Here is an 18275-nt window from a genome sequence, read left to right as displayed (position 1 = left end):
GCTTCCAAAGGTTTTTAAGTTATTAAGCCCGCTGCTCCTTAAAGGGACAGTCAAGTCCAAAATAAACTTGTATGATTCAAATAGGGCATGTAATTTTAAACAACTTTCCAATTTACTTTTATCACCAATTTAGCTTTGTTCTCTTGGTATTCTTAGTTAAAAGCTAAACCGAGTTAGGCTCAAATGCTAATTTCTTAGACCTTGAAGGCTGCCACTAATCTGAATGCATTTTGACAGTTTTTCCCCACTAGAGGGCGTTAGTTCATGTTTGTCATATAGATAACATTGAGCTCACGCACATGAAGTTACTTAGGAGTCAGCACTGACTGGCTAAAATGGAAGTCTGTCAAAATAACTGAAATAAGGGGACAGTTTCAGAGGCATAGATACAATTACAGAGGTAAAAAGTATATTACTATAACTGTTTTGGGGAATGGGTAATAAAGGGATTATCTATCTTTTTAAACAACAAACATTCTGGTGTTGACTGTCCCTTTAAATCGATTGTCCTGAATCTGCTGGCTACAGAACTTCAAAACAGCATTTTATTTGATCATTGTATTTTTACACTTTATAGCTATTAGTATAATAGACAATGAATTAATTACAGCAGGACCTTATAGCCCTTCATGCCGGGGGCAAGTGTTGATTTCAATGTAAATACTTGCTTGTAAAATGATATTGCGCGATCACTTGATTTCAAAGCCTGGATCAGATTAAGGGGCACTGACTATGATGCTAGGTATGCCCCCGTGTCCGATTTTCCATTCATTCAAAGAAAGAGGCTTCAGGATGACATATAGTAGGACGTTCCATGCCTTTTCAGTGCTTTTTTTTTTTTCTCTAACACCCCACTCCCACCAACTTTAACCCCAAAATACTGACTAGTGCAGTTATTTTATTAAAAATAAAAATGCTACAATTTTTATTTTTTAATAAAATAGAATACACTGTATTTTTGGGGGCATTTGGAGCACATTTATAAAATTAACCAAATCATTAGTAACAAATAAATAGTAATATTATATATTTGTTATTAATGATTTGCCAAAATCTAAATGCTCTGTTCCTCTAATGAGGGTATATTGCTCTGGTTAAGATTTATTGGTCACGTAAGATATATAGGTCACATATGATTACTTCACTTTTATGATTAATTCACTTCTATGTATTATCAAGCTCAGACTGATTTTTTTCATGTTATATACAAAGGCCCCTATTTATCAAGCCATCAACCACAAATACGCTGGAATTCCGCAGCGTAATTGTGGCGAGCCTGATTCCCCTTATTTATCAAAGCCTACAGACCGTCAAAAGTAGAATTTTGTGACGTAACATATGATCCACCGGTCTCAGTCCGACACAGATCGATGCTTACGTCACTACAGATGTTCCGAATACAAATGCGCCGCTATCTGCCTACTTTTGCTAGATATCAAATTTCTACCAGGTACGCTCGCCACTGTTCCGGCCCAGCGTACCTGCTTTTCAATCCGCCTCCCTGGAGACGGCAGATGCCATAGGAATCAATGGGAGTCGGAAAGCAGCAAAGCTCATGTTCGCTGCTGCCCGATATCCCATTGATTCCTATGGGAGAAGAAAGTTACGTTTACACCTAACACCCTAACATAACCCCCGAGTCTAAACACCCCTAATCTGCCGCCACCTACATTATACTTATTAACCCCTAATCTGCCACCTGACACCGCCGCCACCTACATTATACTTATTAACCCCTAATCTGCCCCCCAACACCTACATTATACTTATTAACCCCTAATCTGCCAGCCGCCACCTACATTATACTTATTAACCCCTAATCTGCCGTCCCCAACGTCGCTGCCACTATATTAAATTTATTAACCCCTAAACCTAAGTCTAACCCTAACACCCTCTAACTTAAATATAATTTAAATAAATATAAAGAAAGTAACTATCATTAACTAAATTATTCCTATTTAAAACTAAATACTTACCTGTAAAATAAACCCTAAGCTAGCTACAATATAACTAATAGTTACATTGTAGCTAGCTTAGGGTTTATTTTTATTTTCCAGGCAAGTTTGTATTTATTTTAACTAGGTAGAATAGTTACTAAATAGTTATTAACTATTTAATAACTACCTAGCTAAAATAAATATAAATTGACCTGTAAAATAAAACCTAACCTAAGTTACACTAACACCACACTACAATTAAATACAATTAACTAAATTACATACAATTAACTAAATTATATACAATTATCTAAAGTACAACCCCCCCCAAATTACAGAATATAAAAAACAAATGATCAGATATTTAAACTAATTACACATAATCTAATAGCCCTATAAAAATAAAAAAAGCCCCCCCAAAATAAAAAAAACCCTAGCCTAAACTAAACTACCAATAGCCCTTAAAAGGGCCTTTTGCGGGGCATTGCCCCAAAGTAATCAGCTCTTTTACCTGTAAAGTAAAATACAAACAACCCCCCCAACAGTAAAACCCACCACCCAAACAAACAACCCCCCAAATAAAATACTAACTAAAAAAACCTCAACTCCATATTGTCCTGAAAAGGGCATTTGGATGGACATTGCCCTTAAAAGGGCAGTTAGCTCTTTTGCGGCCCAAAGCCCTAACCTAAAAATAAAACCCACCCAATACACCCTTAAAAAAACCTAACACTAACCCCCTGAAGATCGACTTACTGGGAGACGTCTTCATCCAAGCCGGGCGAAGTGGTCCTCCAGACAGGCAGGTCTTCATCCAAGCCGGGCGAAGTGGTCCTCCAGATGGGCAGAAGTCTTCATCCAAGCTGGGCAGAAGTGGTCCTCCAGACGGCATCTTCTATCTTCATCCATCCGTCGCGGAGCGGGTCCATCTTCAAGACATCCGACGCGGAGCATCCTCTTCTGCCGACGACTACCCGACGAATGAATGTTCCTTTAAGTGATGTCATCCAAGATGGCGTCCCTTAGATTCTGATTGGCTGATAGAATTCTATCAGCCAATCGGAATTAAGGTAGAAAAAATCCTTTTGGCGGAATTTGTCTTTATTTTAACTAGGAAGTTATTAAATAGTTAATAACTATTTAGTAACTATTCTACCTAGGTAACATAAATACAAACTTGCCTGTAAAGTAAAAATAAACCCTAAGCTAGATACAATGTAACTATTAGTTATATTGTAGCTAGCTAAGGGTTTATTTTACAGGTAAGTATTTAGTTTTAAATATAAATAATTTAGTTAATGATAGTAATTTTCATTATATTTATTTAAATTAGATTTAAGTTAGGGGGTGTTAGGGTTAGACTTAGGCTTAGGGGTTAATAAATTTAATATAGTGGCGGCAACGTTGGGGACGGCAGATTAGGGGTTAATAATTATAATGTAGATGGCGGCGGTTTAGGGGGGCAGATTAGGGGTTAATAACATAATATAGGTGGTGGTGGGCTCCGGGAGCGGCAGGATAGGGGTTAATAACTTGATTTAGTTGCGGCGGGGTCCGTGAGCAGTGGGATAGGGGTAAAACAGTTTAGTATAGTGTGGGTGTTTAGTGACAGTATACCAATAAAGCTGGGTAAAAGCCGAAGAGCAGCGAGATTGATGACTGTTAGTTAACAACAGTCCTTTGCTCATCGCCCCGTACTTGGTGCGCGGCTTTTTAACAGCTTTTTTGGTAACTTTGGAGAGCGTATTCAGGTCCATGGCAGTGATGTTATGAGATCTTAGGTCGAGCGTATTGGTGCCGGCGAATGCAAGAAAGTTGACGGCTTGATAAATAGGCCCCAAAGAGTTTTTTACACTGTATATAATTATATATCTGCAAAGATATTTACAGATATATATAGGAATATCTATTAAATAATACATAGAACATATTTGACTATGTGCAGAACATTGGAATGTGAAATATTTACAGTATAACACTTTATTAAATATGAATATTGCATAATTATCCTTTAACATGTTTCATCTACTTGAAAAGGAATCCAATGCACTTTTATTTATATATATATATATATATATATATATATACTGTATATATATATATATATATATATGTTATGTGTATATATGTCTGTAAATACATATATACATTGTATGTATGTGTACATACAATATATATATATATATATATATATATATATATATATATATATATATATATATATATATATAGTTAGTACTGGAGAAAAAAGCGCACTCCAAAGGACTTACATAAGTATCCACTTTAATGTACTTATGTAACTTCTTTGGAGTGCGCTTTTTTCTCCAGTACTGCATACTCTGTTTGCTGCACCCAAGGCTATTTCTAGTGAAGTGCACTTTGCTGGTTTTATATATATATATATATATATATATATATACACTGCTCAAAAAAATAAAGGGAACACTTAAACAACACAATGTATCTCCAAGTCAATCACACTTCTGTGAAATCAAACTGTCCACTTAGGAAGCAACACTGAGTGAAAATCAATTTCACATGCTGTTGTGCAAATGGGATAGACAACAGGTGGAAATTATAGGCAATTAGCAAGACACCCCCAATAAAGGAGTGGTTCTGTAGGTGGTGACCACAGACCACTTCTCAGTTCCTATGCTTTCTGGCTGATGTTATGGTCACTTTTGAATGCTGGTGGTGCTTGCACTCTAGTGGTAGCATGAGACGGAGTCTACAACCCACACAAGTGGCTCAGGTAGTGCAGCTCATCCAAGATGGCACATCAGTGCGAGCTGTGGCAAGAAGGATTGCTGTGTCTGTCAGCGTAGTGTCCAGAGCATGGAGGCACTACCAGGAGACAGGCCAGTACATCAGGAGACGTGGAGGAGGCCGTAGGAGGGCAACAACCCAGCAGCAGGACCGCTACTTCCGCCTTTGTGCAAGGAAGAACAGGAGGAGCACTGCCAGAGCCCTGCAAAATGACCTCCAGCAGGCCACAAATGTGCATGTGTCTGCTCAAACGGTCAGAAACAGACTCCATGAGGGTGGTATGAGGACCCAACGTCAACAGGTGGGGGTTGTGCTTACAGTCCAACACCGTGCAGGACGTTTGACATTTGCCAGAGAACACCAAGATTGGCAAATTCGCCACTGGCGCCCTGTGCTCTTCACAGATGAAAGCAGGGGCACACTGAGCACATTTGACAGACGTGACAGTCTGGAGACGCCGTGGAGAACGTTCTGCTGCCTGCAACATCCTCCAGCATGGCCAGTTTGGCAGTGGGTCAGTAATGGTGTGGGGTGGCATTTCTTTGAGGGGCCGAACAGCCCTCCATGTGCTCGCCAGAGGTAGCCTGACTGCCATTAGGTATCAAGATGAGATCCTCAGACCCCTTGTGAGACCATATGCTGGTGCGGTTGGCCCTGGGTTCCTCCTAATGCAAGACAATGCTAGACCTCATGTGGCTGGAGTGTGTCAGCAGTTCCTGCAAGACGAAGGCATTGATGCTATGGACTGGCCCTCCCGTTCCCCAGACCTGAATCCAATTGAGCACATCTGGGACATCATGTCTCGCTCCATCCACCAACTTCACTTTGCACCACAGACTGTCCAGGAGTTGGTGGATGCTTTAGTCCAGGTCTGGGAGGAGATCCCTCAGGAGACCATCCGCCACCTCATCAGGAGCATGCACAGGCGTTGTAGGGAGGTCATACAGGCACGTGGAGGCCACACACACTACTGAGCCTCATTTTGACTTGTTTTAAGGACATTACATCAAAGTTGGATCTGCCTGTAGTGTGTTTTTCCACTTTAATTTTGAGTGTGACTCCAAATCCAGACCTCCATGGGTTGAATATTTTGATTTCCATTTTTTAATTTTTGTGTGATTTTGTTGTCAGCACATTCAACTATGTAAAGAACAAAGTATTTAATTAGAATATTTTATTCATTCAGATCTAGGATGTGTTATTTTAGTGTTCCCTTTATTTTTTTGAGCAGTGTATATATATATATATATATATATATATATATATACAGGGAGTGCAGAATTATTAGGCAAGTTGTATTTTTGAGGATTAATTTTATTATTGAACAACAACCATGTTCTCAATGAACCCAAAAAACTCATTAATATCAAAGCTGAATAGTTTTGGAAGTAGTTTTTAGTTTGTTTTTAGTTATAGCTATTTTAGGGGGATATCTGTGTGTGCAGGTGACTATTACTGTGCATAATTATTAGGCAACTTAACAAAAAACAAATATATACCCATTTCAATTATTTATTTTTACCAGTGAAACCAATATAACATCTCAACATTCACAAATATACATTTCTGACATTCAAAAACAAAACAAAAACAAATCAGTGACCAATATAGCCACCTTTCTTTGCAAGGACACTCAAAAGCCTGCCATCCATGGATTCTGTCAGTGTTTTGATCTGTTCACCATCAACATTGCGTGCAGCAGCAACCACAGCCTCCCAGACACTGTTCAGAGAGGTGTACTGTTTTCCCTCCTTGTAAATCTCACATTTGATGATGGACCACAGGTTCTCAATGGGGTTCAGATCAGGTGAACAAGGAGGCCATGTCATTAGATTTTCTTCTTTTATACCCTTTCTTGCCAGCCACGCTGTGGAGTACTTGGATGCGTGTGATGGAGCATTGTCCTGCATGAAAATCATGTTTTTCTTGAAGGATGCAGACTTCTTCCTGTACCACTGCTTGAAGAAGGTGTCTTCCAGAAACTGGCAGTAGGACTGGGAGTTGAGCTTGACTCCATCCTCAACCCGAAAAGGCCCCACAAGCTCATCTTTGATGATACCAGCCCAAACCAGTACTCCACCTCCACCTTGCTGGCGTCTGAGTCGGACTGAAGCTCTCTGCCCTTTACCAATCCAGCCACGGGCCCATCCATCTGGCCCATCAAGACTCACTCTCATTTCATCAGTCCATAAAACCTTAGAAAAATCAGTCTTGAGATATTTCTTGGCCCAGTCTTGACGTTTCAGCTTGTGTGTCTTGTTCAGTGGTGGTCGTCTTTCAGCCTTTCTTACCTTGGCCATGTCTCTGAGTATTGCACACCTTGTGCTTTTGGGCACTCCAGTGATGTTGCAGCTCTGAAATATGGCCAAACTGGTGGCAAGTGGCATCTTGGCAGCTGCATGCTTGACTTTTCTCAGTTCATGGGCAGTTATTTTGCGCCTTGGTTTTTCCACACGCTTCTTGCAACCCTGTTGACTATTTTGAATGAAACGCTTGATTGTTCGATGATCACGCTTCAGAAGCTTTGCAATTTTAAGAGTGCTGCATCCCTCTGCAAGATATCTCACTATTTTTGACTTTTCTGAGCCTGTCAAGTCCTTCTTTTGACCCATTTTGCCAAAGGAAAGGAAGTTGCCTAATAATTATGCACACCTGATATAGGGTGTTGATGTCATTAGACCACACCCCTTCTCATTACAGAGATGCACATCACCTAATATGCTTAATTGGTAGTAGGCTTTCGAGCCTATACAGCTTGGAGTAAGACAACATGCATAAAGAGGATGATGTGGTCAAAATACTAATTTGCCTAATAATTCTGCACTCCCTGTATATATATATATATATATATATATATATATATATACACACACACACATATATAGAAACATATTTAGACATGTATACGTATGAATCTCTATGTTAAAGCACTTTGCCTTTTTTTTTATAACACCTGAGATCTCATATCTTTGAGCCCTAATAACTTTTTTTGTGCAATATTTTTTTTAAAATAATTTTTATCAGATAATGTTATTATGAGTGTAACTGTACTTTGATGTGTTTTATGACACTTTATTTGTGAAGAGGTTAACCAGAGCGATTGCTCTCATGAGTTTGCATTTACATTCAACTTGTAATATGTAATAGTTGTGCTATATTTGTTTGGCATGACTAGGGTTGTCACCTTTGCCATGTTTTCCTGGACACTTATGAGTTACACATGCTGCAGGGTGTGCAGCGGGCAATATGCACAGCGCACCTGGACAGCACACGACTAGTGACTCTGGATAGCACTATTCATGTTCCTCTCTGCACACCCTGCAGTATGTGTAACTCATAGGTGTTCAGGAAAACATGTCCGAGGTTGCAACCCTAGGCGTGACCCTTACATACAATCCTGTATTTTGTAGTTGCTTGTGACTGTCAGACACTATTTCCTGAGCGTGGTTCCTTTACTCTACAGTTACCTGCAGCTGTCCTCTGTGCTGCTTCCAGCGGCTGATACCTACCAGTATGCCAGACATTTTCAGGTATCCATCTTTATTCACTTCTACATCAGGGTTCATATCAGAACTAAAACATTCTCTTACAAGCTCTCAGTTTTCTGAGATAGCTCCAACATCTGAACCTTGGTCATATTCATAAAAGAAAGGCCATGTAGATATCCACATTTGTTGCACTGGTTTTCCCAGGCTAGCTATTGCAGTACATGGCACACCTACTGCATTACTTCATACTGATCTACAATACAGGGGTATTGGTGCAAATCCACTTGTAAATATAAACAAAAACATTTTAAAATGCTGCAAATATTTCCTGCAATCATATATATATTTATATTAAAACTGGCAGTTTAGTCACACAATGTGGACATATTCTGTTTAGTCATTTACCAACTTTCAATCCCAATGTTGAATGGTCCTAACACTACAATACTTTGCCTTTATGGACTGCATCATTCCTTCTTTTTTTCTTTAGAATAGAATGAGAATCCCTGGCTTTATATGCAACTCCAATACACTGTTAATGAACACACCTGAGCTTTGGTGGGTGCTTAAACCAATGTCATATGAAGAAGTGAGGGACTAGTGGCTATTTTATAGTTGAACAAATTGCAATAACTTTCTGCTTGTTACCATAGATTTAACTGTATGATTACTTTCCTTACTACTGTACATGTTTTAAACAAAGGAAACTAAAATAACAAAGTACATTGAATAACTGAAGTGGATTGAAAAGTGTCCTAAAATTGCATAACAATGATAGCTTACATAGCCAATTCAGTTTTCTACTTTGCTTTCTCTCTCTCTCCTGGACCCACTGCCTCCAGGAATGTGAGTAATAAGGAAAAGATGGGGATGATTATCATTATAATTTCTTTGTAGGGCGCAAACAGATTCTGTAGTGCTAACTAGATGATCCCAATTGTATACCTAATTCACTAGCGTGTGGCCTATTATGCACCAATTAAAGCCTTCATGGGAGTGTCCTTATTAGGACAAAGACTAGGGTCTTCTTTACTCTTAATATTTTTGTATGACTAAAGTGCAGGCCTGATTTTTTTCTTTTTAAACAGCTTGCTATAAAAAGTTACCATTTGAATATTCTGGGGATGAATTCTCTGGCCAAAGTTATGATACCACAATGCCCCACCCAAGTAGTAAAGTGGGACAATAGCACCCAATTTTGGGACACCTTCCTTGTATCTTGTGGATCACTTGATTGCCATGTCTACTTTCATGCAATACTTGGGGGGGGGGGGCATGCAGGGATTGCAGACACTTCCTTCTAAGTGGAGTAAACAAAATAAAAGGATGTGTTTGAACCCTTTTGACCCAAATACTCAGCAATGCAGAACTGACGCTTCTTAACCGGTTATCAAGTTTTTGTTCTTTGCTTTATGTCTATCTGTCTCTTCATATAAAATATATAGATTTAACAATAGCACTAGAATCCACAAGTAGATGTATTGTGTTAGTAAATTAAAAAGCACATAAAGGAGCCACTGCAAATATTTTGCCTGCGACAATCTATTATTTTTTTCTCCTATATTTTCATTATATTCACAATCACTTAGTTGAAAGTAATACATAATTTACTTCTGAGTGTTGAGATTTGATATATGGTTTATTTTATTTGTGTGATGTCATGAGAAAGCAGACACTTAGCTAAAAACAGTTCAAGTGGTGTAATGTGCTTAGATAGGGGCTCCTAGAGGCGGTGCAAAGCTAGCCGGAAGGAGCTTTGACCGCAGAGGAAGTGTTTGGGGTTTAGGAGGAGTCAGGGGCGGAGCAGGGTAGGTTATTTAGCCTGGAGCTGAGCGGGAAAGCCAGCAGTGGCTAAAAATTTTGCACTGTAAACATCTCCCTCCCACCCGTCCCTAATTTTTAGGGTTATTGTTTATTGTTTTTGTTGTCGCAGTATGGGGCGGGGGTGCTAGCCCTTACAATTACAGCAGGTTATGGCCAATTGTTAATGCAGAGGTATTTTGGATTCCCATGGGGGGGAATTCAAGTTGGGGGTCTCTAAGGGCAAGGGGTTCCTTAGAGGCTTATGTTTTATTATTGACGAGCTCAATCACTTGCACGGTTGGGTCCATTGGTGGATTGACGGCCATAGATATAAAGAAATAAGTAGGGACTAGCACCACTGGTCTTTTGGGGTATATTATCTACAATGTGGTTTCAATATTTGTACTGTTATTTATTAAGTTATTAAAGTTATTAAAGTTTTTAAAGTTTTTAAAATGATTTATTAAAATAAAGGCGCTGCGGCCAATTTGCACCAACGCTAAGTCTAGTGTCTTTATTTTGTTTGTGGTGTGTTATGTAAATGTTAAAGTTGGTGGTAAATGTAAGTGCCGGATCTTGACGAAATAGCAGGTCATGTATAAAGGCACCTGGTGCTGTGCCACAATAGAGATTTTAGGGCAAATTAAAGGAATTTTTATTACCATAAATATTAGTACAGGCCTACATAGACAGATTGAATGATAGAGAAATGGATCCTATTTTAGTTGGACTCAAAGGATAAACAGAGCTTACTCAGGGATTAATGTTGAGCCCATTTATTTGAAATATTTTCACCAGTGATTATGATAAGGGGGTTAAACCATTTATGTGGCACATTCATGTTACTATATAATTAAACAGTATTGTGGTCTAAAAGCCTTAAAAAAAAAATCTGTAAATTAAAGTTGTAGGTGGAAAAGCCATTCTAGATAAATTACATATTTTCCTACTCCAGAAGAAAATGAGTGCCACAGGGAAATACTCTGAGAGCTGCATATACCCCTATGTTGCATGTTGATCACCATGTTTCCTTTTATGTAGCAAATGTTTACTCTACAACATGACCTAAACAAAACAGAAGAATGGGCTAGTAAATGTCCAATAAAGTATAACACACATAAGTGTGTGCATTTGGAAAGTAAAAGTAGCTTATTGTTTATTTACATTATTACACCGTGTATTAGGTAGGTGTTTTGTGGTATTTGAAGTATTCAAAATTAGTGGGGCAGGAGGAATATTTGAGTGACCCAGGGATGGGTCCATTGGTGGTTTTGGAGCAGAGTTAGGTCAGTCTTAACAGAGTTTTGGGGTCTGTGTTTCATTATGTGAAACTAGGACATAAATAGGAGAAGGCAGGACAGCAGGAAAAAGCTCCTAAACTGGGACATCATACAAATTACTGGGACTATCCTGCAAACTGTGTCTACATATGATAAAATAATGGATGCTAAAAAAAATAGTGGAAGCATATGCACATTTTACCTAAATATTGGGAGAATGTTTAACTAATTCAATTATATGCTGGTAATCACTTGTAAATACCTCAGTAGTTAATTGACATACTGCCTCATTGCTACTCAGGTGCAAAATATATAAATAAAATGTTCTATGCTCACACTAGAGCTCCCCAGTGAGCACCTCAGGTTAGTAACAAAAACTCACAGAACTTCTGTGAATCATGGTTCTTTTCACTAAAATGTGTCTGTCATCAAATAGAACCAGGACTGTAACTCACTAAACACAATGAATATTAAGAGATATGATTGGCAGCACACAGTCAAACTATTATTATAGGAATAATGTCTTTCAGGTGCTCTAGGCATTCTAAATTAATTGATGGGGAGTAAAAATGGCACACAGGCACTTGTTTCAGAAATGTTAAATGCTGACAACAGATTCTTCTAAAGCCCAGGTACCCTCAGGTGGCTGCGTAATGTGCCATATACAAATTCCTGCACTTTTTCTGTTGTTTTTACACTTTATAATTTGTTCTTATACCCACTCATGAAAAAATCATTGGAAATTGTTAACCTTGTTATAAAAGTGTTGTATGATATTCTGATCATCTCACTCTATGGGCCTGCAGCCCTGTAATAGAGGTTTTTGCACAATTTTAGAAAGCAAAATAGGTAATGTTTGTACACACAGCAGCACACCAGAATGCAACCTGGACAGTATTAAATGTATAAAAATATGAAGGTGAGATATTTTTAAATAATATTTTAACAGTCAAAAGACATTGGAAGAGAAGTTAATTGGATCTCTTTTCTACATATTTTATTCTAATAATTTGAATTTCACACCCCCAGTGAGTTACCTTGAAGTGACTGTTTGACTCGATTCAAAAATTCTTGAGTGTGGGAACCAAAGGGAAACTGCATTTCCCAATCGCTTTCTTGAGATTTAATAAGCACAGTGATATCAGAACCTGTTGACGAATAAGAAAATAATGGAATCTAACACTTGCCATGTGTATAAATATATATATAGATATAGATATAGATAGATAGTCAGTCAAAGACAACCTTTTACTGTTTTACATATCGTAATGCATTAAGTTTTGATGTTACTTTTTTGCCATAAAATACTTTGTTCATTTGCTATTTGTTCACATGCATAATATACATTTTTTCTTCAGTTCAATGTATCTTAAAGTTATTTATAGTTCTTAGATTCTACAGCATAACTATAACTTGTAAACTTAAAGAAACATGAAACCCAAATTTTTTCGTTCATGATTTAGAAAGTGCATGTCATTTTAAACAGCTTTCCAATTTACTTCTTTTATCTAATTTGCTTCATTCTCTTCATATCCTTTGCTGAAAAGCATATCTAGGATATACTAAAGAATGAAGCAAATTAGATAATAGAAGTAAATTGGAATGCTGTAGTCAATTTCAAATCAAATACATCTACTCATCAAAGGCAACAAACATAGCAAAACTAAATTTTTTCGAATTAAGGGACATATTTATTGTAAGAGTATGGGTGTCATTTAAATGGCTACATGCACCTGTCCGAAGTTTTACATTAATGACGGCAACAGTGTCAGTTACTAGGAGTCTGGTGAGTTAGTGTATGTGCCAGCTATGGGAGGACCAAACAACGCTATTCTCAGTAACAACAATCCGGTGAGTGGATATAGGGGAAGCTCTGGGAGGAACAACAAAAGTATTTGCAAACTACCCAACGGTGAGCATGTATGGTTAACACTTTTACCCTTGAAAAACTTTATCACTCTAGGAAGATTTGCTGAAATAAGCTTTTTGTTGCAATACAAGGGAAATCAAAGCCCAATCCCACCTGTTGATATTAGACATTGCCATACAGTTTAATTGTGACTTGTCACAGTTTGATACTGAAATATGGGAAATAAGCTTTTTCTTTTACTTTGAATTTTAGTTTCTTAACTTTTTGATAATTTAACCAAATCAACGGATAGCGTTCCCTGAAGAAATTTCTGGGACTTATTATATGTTGCTAATTTTACTCAGACTGTATTGCTCACATTTAGTTTTTGTGTGTAAATATTGGGTGCACTAATTTCTGTTTGTTAATAAATAAGATTGTACAGCATAACTATATATTGTAAACTGAAGAAAGTTGTGTGGACAATAACATGCAATAAAATAAAAATAAAAGGAAATGCTGTAGTCAACTTCAAAGCAAAATGTGGCCGGATTGTTATCTGACGGACACTTGTCCAATGGACGTTTGTCCGACGGATAATAATCCGAAAGACATTTATCCGGCTGCTGGGTGGTAATGAGTCTTAAAAATCACGGTTTTAGCTAAAACATTTTTAATAGTGGACTGGGAATAAAATATTAATAAACTTGATGACATTTATTAAAAATGTTTTTTTTATTAACAAGAACATAAATATTAAAAGATTGCCCTCTATTGGAATTTTTGGGAATCAAAAAAAGAAAAGACAATTAAATTAACTTATATATAACTTATATATATATATATATATATATATATATATATATAATATATTAACTTACATATAAATATTATAATATATTAACTTATTATATAATGTGTTAAAAGCACATTGTGAGGATAGGGACCCATGGATAGGTTCCCAGAGGTAGTTGCGGCGCCCGGGTCACTGATTATAAAAGAACTCTTTGGATCGTATGTACCCTCGGCCGAATGTCTCTTGTTTTAAGTAAATCTTATATATTATGTGCTATTGACTTTAAAAAGTCTAATCTTGAGTATTCACTGTATTTTTCTAAAATTTTCTTTATCCTTTTTATGATTTCATTTTTTTTTTTGGTTTTCTCAGTTCAACTACAGAATCAATTGTTTAAATTGTTAACTCCCATTCTGCTTGTTCCTTTCTTGTTTTTGAAACTAGTCTGTAAATGCTTGGGTGGATTACAGACATTCGTTGGTCAAATGCTCTGTGCCAGCCTTCTAGAGAATCATTTGTTCTAGTTAACCCTAGTTTTGTTCTTTCAAAAGTGTTCCACATTGTAATATTGAAAGTAGTTTTTCTTCTTGTACCTTGTTGTACTTCGCCAATCCAGTTTTTTTCAAAATAATTTAAAAATTCAGATAAAATGTTACTGTTTTGTTTTTCTATTGATTTTACAAAGTCATTAAATGTTTCAACTACATCTTCCACTGGCACAAATGCTAATGATTCTAAGCATTTTATCAAAGCATTTTCTTCATTATTATACCATATTTTTAAACCCAAAGATTGTATTTTTCTCCACAGGCTTTGGTTAAAATGGAAAAAGTGTAAATTATTGTATTTTGTAAAAAAATTGTCAAGAAATGTATTGCTGCTCTTTCAAAATCTACAGTAATTGATATAGGATTAATATCTGGATTTTTTTTCTTTTATAATACTAAAAATTAAATTATACGTTTCCTTATTTTTATTTTTTTATATGCAGTATACTAATGGTATGGTAGGGTTATCTTCCATTAAAACATGTATTTTATACAACTGAAAACCTAAAGGAGCTGAGTCAAATGTTCCGTCACAGAGCCAGTGTTGTTTTTTTGAAAGAAGATCTACGGTTTTTTTTTAGTAGACAGAATGATACAATTTTCAATCTTCTCCTCTGGTTGTTTTTCTTAATTCATCATTTAAAATGTTTCCATGTGGTGTTGTTCGCTGTCAACGTATCAGTCTGGTAAGAGTTTCTTTTTTAGGTAGTGCTCCTGCTGCTTCAAGGGGGAAATTAGATGTGCAATTTTGTATTATGTTTGATGTTACTAGTTTTTAGCAACTTCTTTTATTTTTTTTCAATTGTTTTCAAAGATAAAATTCTTGCAGCATCAGGCGGATGTGAATGATTTGATGTGTCTTATTAAATTATTTCATTAATGGTTTTTAGCCTTCCTCCACAAAAAACTTTTTTTTCACATCTCCAATAGGTTACATTTTCTTTTTTCTTGTCTACAATGTATGCATAACCTTCATGTAACATTTTTCTTCCTCCTTTACACGTCTTTATGAACTCCATTTTTTTAATTTGGTGTTTTTTTTAATTTAAGTGTATGTGTTGTCTTTGTTTCCTCAGTAGTGCACAATATATCTTTAAATGTTCCACTTTTTTAGTGATGACAATTACGTGATTGCGTGATTGTGCTGTTCGGCGTGCAGTTGGAAGCAGTGTATCTCGGATATATGTCTGATGGACGAATGTGCTTTGGCATTCTGTCCGTCTGCATTTTGTCCGAGCGCCAAGCAAATACATGCACTCAGCAAAGGCAACAAACATAGCAAAGCTATATTTTTCTTACCAATAATATGAACACCTTCATATGAAGTAACTGCAAAAGAAAAGAAAAATGTTAGTCTATCACTTAAAGTACACTGTATTGGATATCTGACTCTTATTTGAATAATGGCAAAAATAATGAGCTAATATAGAATATATACAGACTTAAAAAAAGGATTCAGAGGGGAGCTTTAAGTTTAGCACACAGGACCTGCACTAAGGGTAGCGCTTTTTGGAACAATGATGTTGTAAGTAACCCTGAAGCTCTTTTAGTGCTAAGACCTATGGGGGAGGTGTTAAAAGTCCCCTGCTTATGCACATCAGTCCTTGTTTATTCTTATATGAGTCCTAAAGTTTTTTCCTATAATCTGCTTTTCTGATTTATGCTCCAAGACTTATCCTTCCCTGTACCTTGATCTGTGAACTGATTTACTGGTTGCTGATCCCTGGAACAGAATTTTGATGATTCTCCCTGAGAGCTGACACTTGTTTTTACTTATCTTGTGATAACCTTGGCCTATTCTATATGCTAGCTTGGTTCCAGACATTCAACAACGTAAATCCCTTATATAATAATTCTACATGTTAATAAACTTAATTGTTTCCTGGTTTGATAAAAAAAATAATATATATATATATCTGAAATCACACTTTTAACCCCTTAGTGACGTACCCACCATGTTACTTGTTGTTGCAAAGGTCCTCCTGGGTTGTTAGAGCATGGGTCTCGTCAGCAGCAGCAAGACTGCACTATTTCTTCATGTCTCACTGCAGAGGTGAGACCCACATTCTTACAGCCATGTAAGCACTACCGAAAGTTGTTAAAAGGACACTAAACCCAAAAATTTTCTTTCATGATTCAATTTTAAGCAACTTTCTATTTTACTCCTATTATCAATTCTTGTTCGTTCTCTTGCTATCTTTATTTGAAAAGCAAGAATCAAAGCTAAAGAGCCGGAACATTTTTGTTTCAGCACCCTGGATAGCGCTGGCTGATTAGCGGCTACACTTAGCCACCAATCAGCAAGCACAATTCAAGTGCTGAGCTAAAAGTGGGCGGCTCCTAATCTTACATTCTTGCATTTCAAATAAAGATAGCAAAGAAAAATTCTGTCCATCTCTCTCTCTCTGGGCCTGATTCTCTAAAGCTTTCTGGAGAGGTTCTATAAAAAGCCTCATGATTACTGGGAGGCCCCCGAGGGAATTTTCTAAAGGAAATTTTTAAGAGGAGCTTCCTTTTTTTTTTTTTTTAGGTAGACGCTTACATTAAAATATGGAGCTCAAAATAATCTCATGAATTCTTTCCATCCAGTTGAGTTTTTGAGACTCAGGCCCTGTCAGTGGCCTAGACGCATTGAGGATCATTAGGCTGCTGAGGTGTCTCATTATTCAGGCAAGGCCATGTTTGTAATTTGTTGAGGCTCACTTCACCTATATTTTGTAGCCATTTACCAGTGGGCATTCCATTCATTAACATATATCTTGTTTTAACTGGACCAATACATGATCTTGCGCATCAAAGGGAAACCGCTAGCAACATGAACAAACAATAATTACAGTCGCAACACGTTTGCAAAAGTAGTTCTGTACAGTATATGCATGTAATAGTTAAATATTTTCATGTCTGGTTTTTTTGTAATGTCGCTGGTCAGAGCGTAAATTGTCATATCAGAGATGCAAAAATGTGACTGGCTGTGTGGGTTCCAGAGCATTCTCCTGGCGTGGTTGGGATATTTAACCTAAAGCAAAACTCATCGATTGCCGTTGTAAAGTATCTTATTTCGTATTGATGTCTCATTATATCAAAGCTGACAAGGTTGTCTCATTTTTAGCTTTATTTTCTTCAACTTTGCTTTTGTGCATATGGATTGTTGAATTTTTTTTTATGCTGTGTGGTGTCCTTGACACAGGGGTAGTTGTTCTATGTGGTGGGCAAGGAACATTTGTTAAGTAGAAGCTCACTGCTCTGATGAGGGGCAGGTACGAAATCTCTTTGAATTCTGAGATTTTCAAGCAGCAAGTTTTTTCAGAGAGGCATTAGTTTCACTAACAGGTTTTATTGAATCTAGGCCTTTGTCTTTCACTTTCTTTGCTAACCTGTCCTTTGTTGACGCCTTCCTCTCACGGTAAAATATATATCAACACTAGCATTTTAAAGGTAATAGTGCGGGTTATAATAATCTTTTTTTAAAGGATGCAATCTGTAAATACAATACCGCCACCTGCTGGATGACAGCTACTACTACACTTTTTGCTGATTCAAGGGTACACGAAAATGATGTGCATATGGGACTAACTGAGCCATTCTGCCAGGATTTATAAAGAAAAGGAGTAGCACCTCTGAATGACAGCAAGTTGCTGTCATAAAAACTAATGAGCCCTGTATCTTTTAGCCTTAAAAAGACATTTAACATAACAGGTTTAGTTCTGCATAGTAAATCAACATTGCAATATACTTTTATTTTTTTGACCCCTTTTGATGTAATTTAGCTCTGAAAAAAAGCACACTGCAGAAATCTTGAAGGGACATG

At 37.0% G+C, this 18275-nt stretch overlaps 1 protein-coding gene across 2 annotated transcripts in view; it reads right to left on the bottom strand.

The window, feature by feature from the left end:
• INPP5B (inositol polyphosphate-5-phosphatase B) overlaps positions 1-18275 on the bottom strand; it is a 406727-nt gene that overhangs the window by 332864 nt on the left and 55588 nt on the right. For both annotated transcript variants that reach the window (XM_053707160.1, XM_053707161.1), the window contains exons 3-4: positions 15767-15796; positions 12312-12422 (exon numbers count right to left, since the gene is read on the bottom strand). In XM_053707160.1, the coding sequence (XP_053563135.1) occupies positions 12312-12422; positions 15767-15796 (141 nt within the window). The remainder of the gene's footprint in view (positions 1-12311; positions 12423-15766; positions 15797-18275) is intronic.

This window comes from Bombina bombina, chromosome 3 (assembly GCF_027579735.1).
Source record: "Bombina bombina isolate aBomBom1 chromosome 3, aBomBom1.pri, whole genome shotgun sequence".
In the NCBI taxonomy this organism is placed as follows: domain Eukaryota; kingdom Metazoa; phylum Chordata; class Amphibia; order Anura; family Bombinatoridae; genus Bombina; species Bombina bombina.
The sequence above is the reverse complement of the archived record's forward strand: the minus strand, read 5'-3'. Positions and strand labels throughout refer to the sequence as shown.